This window comes from Paramisgurnus dabryanus, chromosome 2 (genome assembly GCF_030506205.2).
Source record: "Paramisgurnus dabryanus chromosome 2, PD_genome_1.1, whole genome shotgun sequence".
Taxonomy (NCBI): Eukaryota; Metazoa; Chordata; class Actinopteri; order Cypriniformes; family Cobitidae; genus Paramisgurnus; species Paramisgurnus dabryanus.
In genome coordinates, this window is record NC_133338.1 from 35,590,254 (window position 1) to 35,602,825 (window position 12,572).

Below are 12,572 nucleotides of genomic sequence, written 5' to 3' on the forward strand. Positions count from 1 at the left end.
TGCAATTACACCTGTCTGTCATTTATGCTTTTTATGTATAAGAGTACATGATTTTAATAAACTGTTTTGGGTAGGACTTTCGCTGCTTAAAATATCTTTAAAATGCGACATTATTACTATTGTTACAAAAACACATCTCTGTCTATTACGTTGCATAATATTAAAAAAAATTCAATATACTTAATTATTGTATATAAAGGGTTTGGGTTTAGGGTAAGGTTTGGGATGTTGAGATGTTGAAATTTTGCAAATACGTCTACATTGTATGCTTCAGCATCTATTTAAACGTTCAAAAAAATATGTTTTGTGTTTTTAAAGTTACATATTAATAGGCAACTACATATTAACAGTGTGACCAGGATGGACCAAGGCATTAGTTCTTAGGCATTTTTAGCCAGCCAGCTTTAAACTCTCTTAAAGACTTTTACTTGCCAAGTGTAGCATAACACTAGAAAACATTGTTTAAGGTTAAATAATATTTTTTATTCCAGTGAACAAAGCATTTATGTTTATAGACACCAGGGGCCTCATTTATAAAATGCTGCGTAAAAACCATCCAACATTTGATCTTACGATCATTTAACAAAAATGCGTACGTGTGATTCATAAACCGAACGTAAGCGCAGAAAACGCACGTACCTCTTTCAAATCCATAAATCGCAAATGAACTTGAACTTGTGCGCGCAGCCGACCAGTTTCAGATCTCCGCCTTTAAACGATGCGTAATTAATGTCAGACATATAAAAGAGCGCTTGTCAATGTTTAAACCCAATTTCAAACAGCAAGAATGGCTTATATTTCCAAAAACCTGCAGCAATCAGACAAGCAAAAGTGCGTACGTCTGCTCAGACCCTGACGTGGCGCTAAGCACTTTTCCACGTCAAAGACAGTTTTTATAAATATGGACTTTGCCATGGATTTTTGCCTACGCACACTTTACGATCAAATCTGTGCGTACGCACGCTTTATAAATGAGGCCCCTGGAGTTTTCCCCAACTGTTACAAGCAATGCAAATGTCACGGCCGGGGGCGGACCCGAATATACTAAAGGTCACGCCCCTCTCAACTCTTCCACCTCGAGGAGTTTCCCAAGACCACCCCAAATGACCAAACAGACGAGTAAACTACGTTTAAAATAAACTTTATTTAAATAGTTAAAAGAAAAAAAAGGGGAAAGGGGAAATTTAAAACTGATGTGGCTTCTTCTCGCCTCCAGGGCCACTTATGACAAGGATGGGGGACAGGGGCTCCTTCGGGGCTCCAATCCTAAAACCCGTGGCGCACTCCGCTTCTTCCTGGAGGCAGAATCAAACAAAGAATTATCCAGCTGTACTTTGCTACGGGTCACTACTTCTCTAACTCTCCATTTTCTCTCGCTCTCTCTCCTGTGCCTTAGGTACGTTGCTCTTCAGATCCTGGAAGCAGAGAATTGTTAGCGAGACGTTCAGGGAGACAACTCACAGTACTGGGGACTTCGTACACCACAGAGCACTCGCTGGCACCAGGTAGGCAATTACCACAACCACGGATAGATGTCGCCACACCAAGGCAAGTTACTCACAGCACTGGGGGTCTTCGTTCCCACAGAGCGTGCACTGGAATGCAGATAGAGGTTGCTGCGAACACAGGTAAGTGTCACCACACAAAGGTCGGCTACTCACGGCGCTGGGGGTCTTGGTTCTCACAGGGCCTTCCAGTACTAGGGATCTTGGTTTACACAGGGCATTCGAGCACTGGGAATCTTCGTTCACACAGAGCGTTCGCTAGAACACAGGTAAGTGATTTCTTTAAGCACAGATAAATCTCATTACACAGGATAAGTTACTCACAGCACTGGGGATCTTCGTTCACACAGAGCATTCGCTGGAACACAGGTAAGTGATTGCTATAAGCACAGGTCACTCTCACTACACAGGATACGTTACTCACAGCACTGGGGATCTTCGTTCACACAGAGCGTTCGCTAGAACACAGGTAAGTGGTTGCTATAAGCACAGGTCAAATATCACTACACAGGATAAGTTACTCACAGCACTGGGGATCTTCGTTCACACAGAGCATTCGCTGGAACACAGGTAAGTGATTGCTATAAGCACAGGTCACTCTCACTACACAGGATACGTTACTCACAGCACTGGGGATCTTCGTTCACACAGAGCATTCGCTGGGACACAGGTAAGTGGTTGCTATAAGCACAGGTCAAATATCACTACACAGGATAAGTTACTCACAGCACTGGGGATCTTCGTTCACACAGAGCATTCGCTGGAACACAGGTAAGTGATTGCTATAAGCACAGGTCACTCTCACTACACAGGATACGTTACTCACAGCACTGGGGATCTTCGTTCACACAGAGCATTCGCTGGGACACAGGTAAGTGGTTGCTATAAGCACAGGTCAAATATCACTACACAGGATAAGTTACTCACAGCACTGGGGATCTTCGTTCACACAGAACATTCGCTGGGACACAGGTAAGTGGTTGCTATAAGCACAGGTCAAATATCACTACACAGGATAAGCTACTCACAGCACGGGGGATCTTCGTTCACACAGAGCATTCGCTGGGACACAGGTAAGTGGTTGCTATAAGCACAGGTCAAATATCACTACACAGGATAAGTTACTCACAGCACTGGGGATCTTCACGCTCACTCACAGACAGTGGACTTTCGCTACAGCGTTGGTGCACCGTATTCCTTCACCCGTCCACTCAAGCTTGTCGGGCGTCGTAGGGACTGATGGATCCAGTGGCACGGAGCCGAATGCTTCCCAGAACTCCCCCTCCTGTTTCCACGACCGGGGTCACGAGTTGGGGCGAACTTTCGTCGAGGCTCCGCACACCACGGGCTTCTGTTGGACAGGTCAGTACACACAGCTATGATCCTCAATCCGCACGGTGCACTTTATACAATACTCACTCCTATCCACCACTGGGCTTCACCACTGCCTGCTCTTTAGAGGAGTGAAGCTCTCGTTGACACACCCGGGGCCAAAGACTAGGTTTTCTCTCTCTCCGTAGGACTCAGGCCACAACGAATGTCGTCCTCTCGCGACCGTCCGAGGCTGGGCAGTTTGGTCTCTACAAGCACAGCATACACACAGCAAGCATAACGTAAACACCATTAATAAGTGAAACTCACCCACAGCACTCTTGTACACACTTCACGTGATTTTTAATCGACCTAGCCACCTGGCTTCGACTTCCTCGAGAGGATAGCTGGCCAATAGTTAGGCTACCGATGAGAGTAAGATGTATGTTATTCACAGCCCCAGCGTGTTGTTTTCACTCCTCTGGCTCACCCGCGCTTCCTTTTCCCGCAGGGCCACTGCTTTACTAGTAACCGGCGCTTCTTACCAAATATCTCGTCCGTGTTTCCGGTCAACCCACGGCTCGCCCACGCTTCCCTCTCCAGTGGGGCCAGGGACCTCAAACACAAAAGACACACACCAAGCAACTCCTCTTCCAAGTATTGCACAGAAAAGTACTACAGCTGTTACTCACTCTTCGTTGTCAATAGTTTCCTGTATTTGCAAACTCAATGGCTCTGTATCCGCTCACTCACGAGTGAAATCACCCAGTATTCCTTCGCCCAGTTGACTTTTCCTTTTCTCTCTTCCCCAGGGGAACGATCTGACCAGCGTAGTCCGTCTGCAAAGCAGCAACACAGCGTACACAAAGTACACAACAAGCACCCCGTTTGATGTCTTCAAAGGTCTTTTAAATCCTCTACCTCTTCTCCTCATCAGCCTATCAGCAACCGCTGTGTAAATTATCCTCACCTGGGCGAAATCAGGCTTGATTTCGTCTCCGGGGAAACCCCGGAAATTCCGGTGTTCAGAGTAAAAACGTCCGAACCATCGTCTTCCACGCTTTTGGTTCCGCCCTCACAAACCGTCACCTGTGACACAAAAATAACACTGAACTAGAAAGTGTTGATGGTGCTATTGGAATATGAGGCCTACAAATGCATTGGAATGGGTTAACAGCTTTATGACTGTAATAACCTCACAAGATAAGGATTAATATTGATCCCTGAAAGTTTATTAAAAATTATCATCACTGAAAAAAGCTGATGCCGAAATTGCAGATGAAAAGGTACTGAATACAAGAATTATGCACATGTTAGATGAGGACAGACTTAATACTTTTAAGTGGCGTTTACAAGCTGCTGAATGGAGAAATACAATGGTATTGGGACAGTGAATTGCAGAAAATCCTGTATGTGCTAGAAAGTAATTTACTAGTGTTGTAGATGCACACTCAGCAGTCTTTGCAGAATAACAGTCAGTAACTTATTGCTCCAGATCACTAACAGACCTCAAGGGATATGGGACATTAAATTGTCTATCAATGGGAGAGCGGAGTTGACAGAGGGTCTGTTGTTGAAAAACTTATATCATTTACAGTTTATGGACCACTTTTGTTATTTATCACAACCCACAAGATTTCCCCATAAGTTCAAAATAGTAAACATGATTGATTTCCTCTATCTAGATGGATAAGGGTATGAGTCAGTGTCCTTCATATACTGTGTGATTTTCTGTCAACTCTGAAATCTGTCAACTCAACCTTTCCAGAATCTGGAAATATATATATATATTACAGACACAAGTTCTATATTCCAGATTTTAGTTGGATTGATGGATGACATCCATTAGATGTTTAGGCAAGATAGATTGAAATAGGGTAGGATTACACATGATATACCTGTAAAGGTTAAGTCAGACATGACCATGGCCGGACTTACCATTGGGCTTGATTGGGCTTGAGCCTAGGGGCCCCGGCCAATAGGGGCCTCCGTGCCGGCTTGCATTCGTTTGATTTGTTCAGTCGTTTTCATTTATTATTTTACAGCCTATTGGTTGGTGCGGAATTGTTTGGTGCTGCATTTAATTCGTTAATATATATATGTCAGTCATCTTGGTGCTGAATATGACGCCCTGAGTTTACTGCTTTTGAAACCCATAGATGCTAGTATAATAGCGAATACGCGAAATGAGAGTCATAAATAAGCTTTACAGATAATGAGAAAGAGCAACGCGAAAATGAAGCGCTCCGTATGAAAGATTACTAGAGTAGGTCTTGTAACCCTGTTTTTTCTTGTTTGTTTGTAATTGAACGTGATACGCAGCAGGTATACGCAGTATATCCACTAGTAACGGTCAAGGATTTCCGTATACCCATTTAAAAAAGCGTGAAAATACTTAACAGTGTGTGACAAACCTTTGACACTGTCATTCATAAATTGACATCTGAATCAGATTCGCATGCTCCACTTGGTACTTTGGCGGGTTGAACCTCATATAAAGTCGGCTATTTGATATTTGGTACATTTAACTTCATGCGGCACTGCGCGATCCGATCATTATATGAAATCAAATTATCACGGCGCAAAAGTGATTGTAAAGCAGACGGGTGTATTCATGTGGTTCAACAACAGCCAAAAAATGACATCAGAGTACCGCGAGAGCTCACACGGAGAAGTCTGCTTTCTAATCGCTCTCGCGGTACTTTGACATCACCAAGCGGTCTGCGTAGCGCCAAATGAAATACAATCTGCTCGAAGTCTGCAGCTCACACGACCCTGTAACCAAACAGTTTCTGTGGAAAAGTGAACGAGTGGAGCAGGGCTACGAAACATAATAAAATCCGGAGAGTTAACAACGCACATGATTATATTTACATTTAAATCATCAGTCCAGTTTATTACTTCATCTGGAGGTGAGGATTCACTTAATCATGGCCATGTTGATGTCCTGATGCTTTTTGATATAATCCACTAGCTAGCTAGACTAACTTTCCTGTAGTTTCTCTTTCAGCATGTTTGCTTGTGTTTAACAGAATCACAGTTTAAACTTCTGAAAAGTGTTCATTTTTATATCTACGTTCAAGGTTTTAATGTATTACGTTCATATCAGACGCAAAAATTAATTAATGTAATGATCATCTTCTCCACTTTGGTTTTTGGTGTCTAATATTACATGATGGTCTTGTCATAATTATTAAATTACATCCTAAAATATTTTCTTTTCACTGCACCACTTAGGCTATATGCACAAAATACATTTGTTGATTATGTTTATAACATTATATGGTGTGTAATAAGGTGAATGTTAATCAAAACATATCATTCTCTTCTTAAGCTAAGACTAACACAATGATTTTAAATGTTGTTATGGGGTATTTTTTTAATGTGCATGATTAATTTGGATTTGTGACATCCCTAAAATACATGATTTAATTTTAGACTGGGCTTATGTTCTGCTTTAGAGATATAGGGGCAGTTTCCTAGTCAGGTCTTATCCTAGTCCAAGACTAAAATGCATGTTTGATCTGTCTTAATTTAAACACATCTTGCACTGATATATCTTAACATATATCATTGCCATTGTTTTGTCTCAAGACGCACACCAGTGATGTTTTTTGTAAGGTTTGTTTGTAAAAACTACTTGTGCCCTAATATAACCTAGCAATAGGCCTAGTGCTGGATTAATCTAAACCCTGTCTGGAAACTTCCCTAAAATGTAGTTCTATGATATATTTTTTATTTTAGGTTGTTTACTGTATGTGCACTCTCAGAAGATAATTTACACAAGCTGTCACTGGGGTGGTACCCTTTCAAATAGTACACCTTTGTACCTAAAGAGTGCATATAATGGGTACAAATGTACCTATATCTGTACCTAAATGGTAAATATTAGGACCCATTTAAAGGGTACCGTCCCAGTGACAGTATTTGTACCTTTTGTTCTGATAATGTAGGGCCCAAAATTTATTCAAGCCCAGGGGCCTCCACCCTGTTAAGTCCTGCCCTGGACATGACCTTAATAAACGAGAAGATCAATCAAATTTAATAGCAAGATACAATTTATGCAAAAAGTGAGCAGTCAAAATCAGCTTTGGTATTTTATGAATGTAATATCACGATAGCATAAGTGAAAAAGACAAGACATCTTTAGAGTGAGCAATTGTAGTGTGTGCGCCTTTTAAAATGTTTGCACCAGACGACAAATGATAACCCAACAACAAAAGAAATGCAATTTTCTCACAAACAAAGCTACCACTGTGTTGCATGCCCATCTATTATTATTATTGTCTATCATCAATTTCAGATTACTTTCCCCTAAATATCTCTTAAAAAGTTATATGTCACAACAAAGATGCTCGGTTCTTTCTTTCATAGAACACAAAAAGAAATGTTACTGACTGACAGCATTACTTACCATTCCTTTATATTGTATGAATAAAGAGCAGCAACAGTATTCTTTTAAAAAAATACCTTGTGTATTCCATAAAATGTCATATACTGTAGGTACAAAACAACATGAGGGTGAGTAAATGATGACTTTTCATGTTCTCTTTTTATGTATCTATAATTAAGCTTTTTCTTTAATCATGTTTTTACAAGTCATCATTTTCAAAAAATTGACTGTCGCCATAGGGGCTAGGGGTGGGTTTTATTTATGCTTTTCCCTCATAGTCATACATTTTTGCACAATTAGCCACCTCGTAAAGTATTTACATATGTCCGACTATGAAATAGCCCCCTACCCTTTAATAGTGCAGTAACTGTATCTGAGGTGGCAGCCATTTTGTAGTGGTGTCCGAAATTATAGTGGATATTAGCGAGTGCACTTATTTAATCCCATAATGCATCGCAAAACAAATGTACTGTACAACCCGCCTAGTGTCCAAATTCACTCACTTGTGTTCTTCACTGACTCACTCAGGTGGACTAAATTAGTGAACTAATGTAGGAAATAATGAACGAGGGTATAGACAGTTTGATTGGACGCACATGCGGTGTGGCGTTTACGCGTCTGGTCAAAACTTTACTTCCGGTTTCGTTTTTTTTAATGGTCTGACTAGTTGCTAAACTTTTGACCTTGTCCAAAAATAACAAATGTTTTGGATTTCTACATGATCTACGTGTTGTTTATTTTGCTTGTTATATAAATAAACTACTTTAGAAAAGGACTTTGTTGTTATTTATTTTAAGCAGAGTTTACCGGAAGTTACGTGTTGACCATAAAAAGGCACTTTTTACTGTTTATGTTGTTACTGCTGAAACCCTCTATAGGGGGCTATTTTAAACACAGCCTACAAATTCCCATGAGGTCAGGTGTTAAATATATAAAGAGTAAACACCGGAAGCCTTTGATATTTTGAGCTTTCAGAGGTGTTTTTAGTTCACAGCAACTGTTTGAAAATTTGTCTCACTTTCAACCAGTTGGTGTGTTTCCACTAAACTCTGGTCACTAATGAAAGGTTTTATCTTGGTTACTGAAACATGGTACTCTAAATCTATAAAGAAGAAGGTATTTAAATAAATCATGGAAATTTGGTAGTCACATATCTAGTAATAGACTACAGTGTCATTATACCTAAATAAAACAGCATACAAAGTACTTTGTTAAATTCATAAATCATGTCTATTCAAACTGAGCTAATGCCACAGGTGGTGCTATGTCTGTTTTGTTTTGTTTTTTTGCAAAATTTATTAATTACCGTTAGAAGTGCAAAAATATTTCCTGCTATTATAGGTCAATAAATAAAAGTATTCAAGAAGGCACCAAAATATAGCAATATTTAAGCTGTGAAACACTCATAACTGATAATGCACATACGCATTTCACTACTGAAAGCTACAGTCGGCAACTCTGGAGGATTGAGATCATTTCGAATGTTTAAAATTTTCATGCTCCTCCCACACTACCACCGAGCAACCTCCCATCAAGCTCATCCTTGTCAGTGTGTGTGCATCAGTACTTTTCAAATGCTGGCCCGATATTGATCCTAGTTATATTACGAGCATGGTCACTTTCTATCTTTATTTTCTTCTTTTCCTTGGTTGTTTTCTTTTCCTTGGTTGTTCTTCTAGCTCTGGTTGTTAACCGAGGAAGTTTGTTTCTGAATGTTCTCTCCGCCATCACCCTACTTTCAATCCAACACACCTGTGAACTTCAGGTGGATACATGTGATATTGTAACACACTTGAGGGGGAACTGTGCTGTGTGTGGGAACTGTGATTGACAGGCAGATTTTCCACAGCCCTGCGCTGATTGGACCAGATGAACTGGTAGCGGTAGATTTTTGCCAACCAAATAACAGGCTCAAGGTGGAGGTAAAGCACAGGTTTTTTTCTTAAACAGTCTAATTTATGTTTTCTATCGGAGCATAGTGTCGGTTTCAGTGAATATGATAAAAAATCTTGCCGACTGCAGCTTTAAGCTGGGTTGCCCATTGCATGTAATATTATAAGATGAAAAGTAAAAATAAATAACTTTAAGACTTTTAATCAAAAAGCACAAAGGATATGTACCAAACCTTGAATTGTTGCATTCATAGAATTGCACCCATTGGTAAAGGGTTAATTAAACTATAAACTGAAACCACATGCAATCTTACTGCCTACTTGAGAGAAAAGAGAAAGACTCAAAATTTTTCTCATTTTTTAAAAAACATTGTAAGCCTACACCAGTGATTGCTATCTACAGACCAAGAATGTGTCATCACCTGGGTCTTGTTTTCAGTATCAGTCATGTGATACATCGTGCAGCAATCATCTTGTTTTAGATCCTTACAGAAGATTTTAGGTTCTTGTCATTTTGAGCTTAAGGTGTATGCTGTAGAATCTTAAAATAAACATGCAAACTCTGTAAAGGTATCATTTAAAAAAAGACACAAAGATGTACAGTAGATACGCTTTAATAAAATCATGCAGCAGTATAAAGCAATCAGATTCATATTATTATCAAACTATTAAAATTTTATTCAATTGTCCATAGACGTTACTATGATTTATATGTAAGGATTCATGTTAACATGATGTTTTCAAAAAGATATCTCTAATAGATATCAAATCGAATATTATTTATATTTAGCAAACAAGTCATTTGTCATAATTAAAATGCTATGCTGGCTAAAATGTATTCTGGAATTAGGTAAAGACTGGAATGGACAACAAATATTTCCCATCATCATCAGATTATTGGGATCTGATTACATTTTGAGAATCCTCCCAGGCCAGAGTTTGTGCAATCAAATAATCATATCTCTTATCCAGCAGGAAGCGGATCTGGACTCCAGGCGCTATGGCCAAACTGGACTCGTACTGATACACGTCATAATCATCACCCCCTCTGCCATCTTGTATTCCGTCAAACTTTACAACCCATTGATATGTGTAATACTTGTTGTTTGCATTTTCCTTACTACTGTAAAACCCCACCCATGAGTTGTAGAAGACCTTTTTCCAATCGCTAAAAGTCTTCTTGATAAAGAGTCGAGAACAAGCCCATCCGTCTTTAGTGTAGAGCTGTAGACTAGCATCAAACCCAATTATTGTAGTGGGAATCACTCTGTTAGCTTCATCAAATACTGGCCCATGAAAAATGATAGTTTTACCCAAATCATCCCGCTTTATGAAGAGTTGGGGTTGAAGACCAGGATTAAGTGCAACTGAAGTATCTGAAAAGCTGGAACATTCATCTACTGTTTTCACATAGCATCCTTGATCTGTATATTTAGAAATGCAAACTGCAACTTGTACTGGGTATTTTTCCTGTATCTTAACTGGTATGTTTTCCCAAATGAGTTTTGCATATCCCTTGCTTGTCGTTCTCACCTCCAGTTTCAGCTGCTCAAGCTTATCATATTGCCGTGGTTGGTAAGACAATTTCAGTCCACTGAAGTTAGGTATACTGTATCGTAATATAGAGTTTCTGTAGCTATAGTAGACATCATATTCAACTAATGTCAGAAACGCAGCAAGACCTGGCTCGTTAAAAATCCTCAACGCATCTTCAAATGTGTATCTGTCATAGTGATATCTATGTTTTGAGATAGCGTGTTAAACAGATAAGTATTAAAGTCCACTAAGCTAATGTTATTAGGGCGTCTGATCTGATGTATAAGTTCAGGTGCAATCTCGTACGTGTCATAAGGCTCAAAGCTGTTTTGTTGGTAAGTGTGTGATGTGAGAAAAACCCTGTTTATCCTGGTTGGATTGTTTTGGATGACAGCCGCAACGAATCTGTCCATGTTGTGTTCAGGGTAGTGTGAGCTGTAACAATCCCATGTCACAAAATTGGGCAATGCAGTGGCTGCTGGTGAGTTTAGATTACCAACAGAGTAGTAGCCGTCATACAGATAGTTTAATGGTGGAAGGATATGCTCGTAGTTTCGAAATCGATGGAATCCAAAGTCACCTCTTCTTGGTTCAAAATTTACTTGAAAAACATTGTTTTGGTCAACTGAAGTTATTATTTGTGCAAACCAGAACAACAGCTTGAGACCATGACGTGGAAAATGCTTTCCATAGTTAACATTCCTCAAGTCATCAAAATTGTTTAGCCTTCTCAAAGCAGAGATGCTGGACAGTACAAGACAGATGGAAAGAATACAGAGTCTTTTATGCATCATAGCAAAACCTTTAAAAGAAACAAAATGCTGTGAATTACACATGCAAATGCTCATTAATGAGTTGTAAAGAAAAGATCAATGTTTCTGTTCACTGTAAAAAAATATTTGCTGCCTCAGATTTATCTTGACAAGAGATGAGTTGATGAGTTGTTATTACTTATAAAATATATTTGAAAGAAGTCAACTTCATTTTTTTAAGTTGTAGCAACAATAAATAAGTTGACATGACTTGTAAATCTGAGTTGACTAAAACTAAACTAAACTAAAACTTTAAAAAATTAAGGCAGCAAATAATTTTTTACAGTGTTATAAATGATTGTATATATAATTATTTTATTTCTAACACCCACTATCAAACTCCACCTCTAGCAAAAACACACAATGTGATAAGTCTTCTACTGTACATTGCAGTATTGATATGTAGGGGATAACTTGCTTTTTCTCCATTCAGAATAGCCTCTACAAATAGCAGTCTTACCTCAGGTAGTCAGTCTTTAAGCCTTTAAGTCTTTCTTCTTCTTACATCTGCCAAAGGTATTCAATGTGAAGTCTGTGCAGTATGTGGAGCTTTTTCTGTCACATGTGCTTCCTGTGTTTTTAAATTCCAAATAAATGTTTTAGATGTTTGCATGATCTAACCTCTGAATGCTCTCATTTAACTCAGTTGGACTTTGCGAAAATATTCATTTATGTCAAAAAATATATATATTTTCCTATATATTTACAAGCTGTGTTCTAAAACTAGAAAACAAAAATAAACTTTATCAAAATAATACACAAAGTACCTTGACAATTTATCTTTGTAAGATGTTTATGGTAAATATTAAAAACTTGTCCAATAAAAAAACGTAATAAAGAAGAAAAATGTAACTGACACCGTAAAATAAAGTGTTACCAAAAAGTATAATAGGGGTTATATAGCTAACATTTCGTACCCTCCGGCATATAATTTCTTGTAGTAGATCAAAAATATTGGTTATTTTAGGTTAAATAAATGCAACATTACAGAAAAAATGCATTTTCTTATTTGACAAATAATATTTAGTGAATGCTTCCAGTTCTCTGTACACTGCACTGACAAACATCTCCACCTAGTGTTTCTCAATGCACAATGCTTTTCAAATACAATCTTCATTTACTA

General features: G+C 38.8%; 1 protein-coding gene across 1 annotated transcript; it reads right to left on the reverse strand.

Moving 5' to 3' along the window:
• Positions 1–3,002: 3,002 nt before the first annotated feature.
• Positions 3,003–11,428, reverse strand: LOC135778512 (uncharacterized). The gene is made up of 5 exons (XM_065288872.1): positions 10,944–11,428; positions 10,014–10,839; positions 3,787–3,905; positions 3,570–3,655; positions 3,003–3,085 (listed from the first exon to the last, which is right to left on the reverse strand). The coding sequence occupies exons 1-5, from the start codon at positions 11,426–11,428 to the stop codon at positions 3,003–3,005; spliced, it is 1,599 nt and encodes a 532-aa protein (XP_065144944.1).
• Between the last annotated feature and the right edge of the window lie 1,144 nt (positions 11,429–12,572).

Coding starts and splice junctions, on each gene's coding strand:
- LOC135778512 (XM_065288872.1), bottom strand. CDS start 11,428: ATGCATAAAAGACTCTGTATTCTTTCCATCTGTCTTGTACTGTCCAGC. Junction 3,906..10,013: donor CCTGGGAGGATTCTCAAAAT/GTAATCAGATCC, acceptor TTTGTGTCACAG/GTGACGGTTTGTGAGGGCGG. Junction 3,086..3,569: donor AATACTGGGTGATTTCACTC/GTGAGTGAGCGG, acceptor CTGTGCTTGTAG/AGACCAAACTGCCCAGCCTC.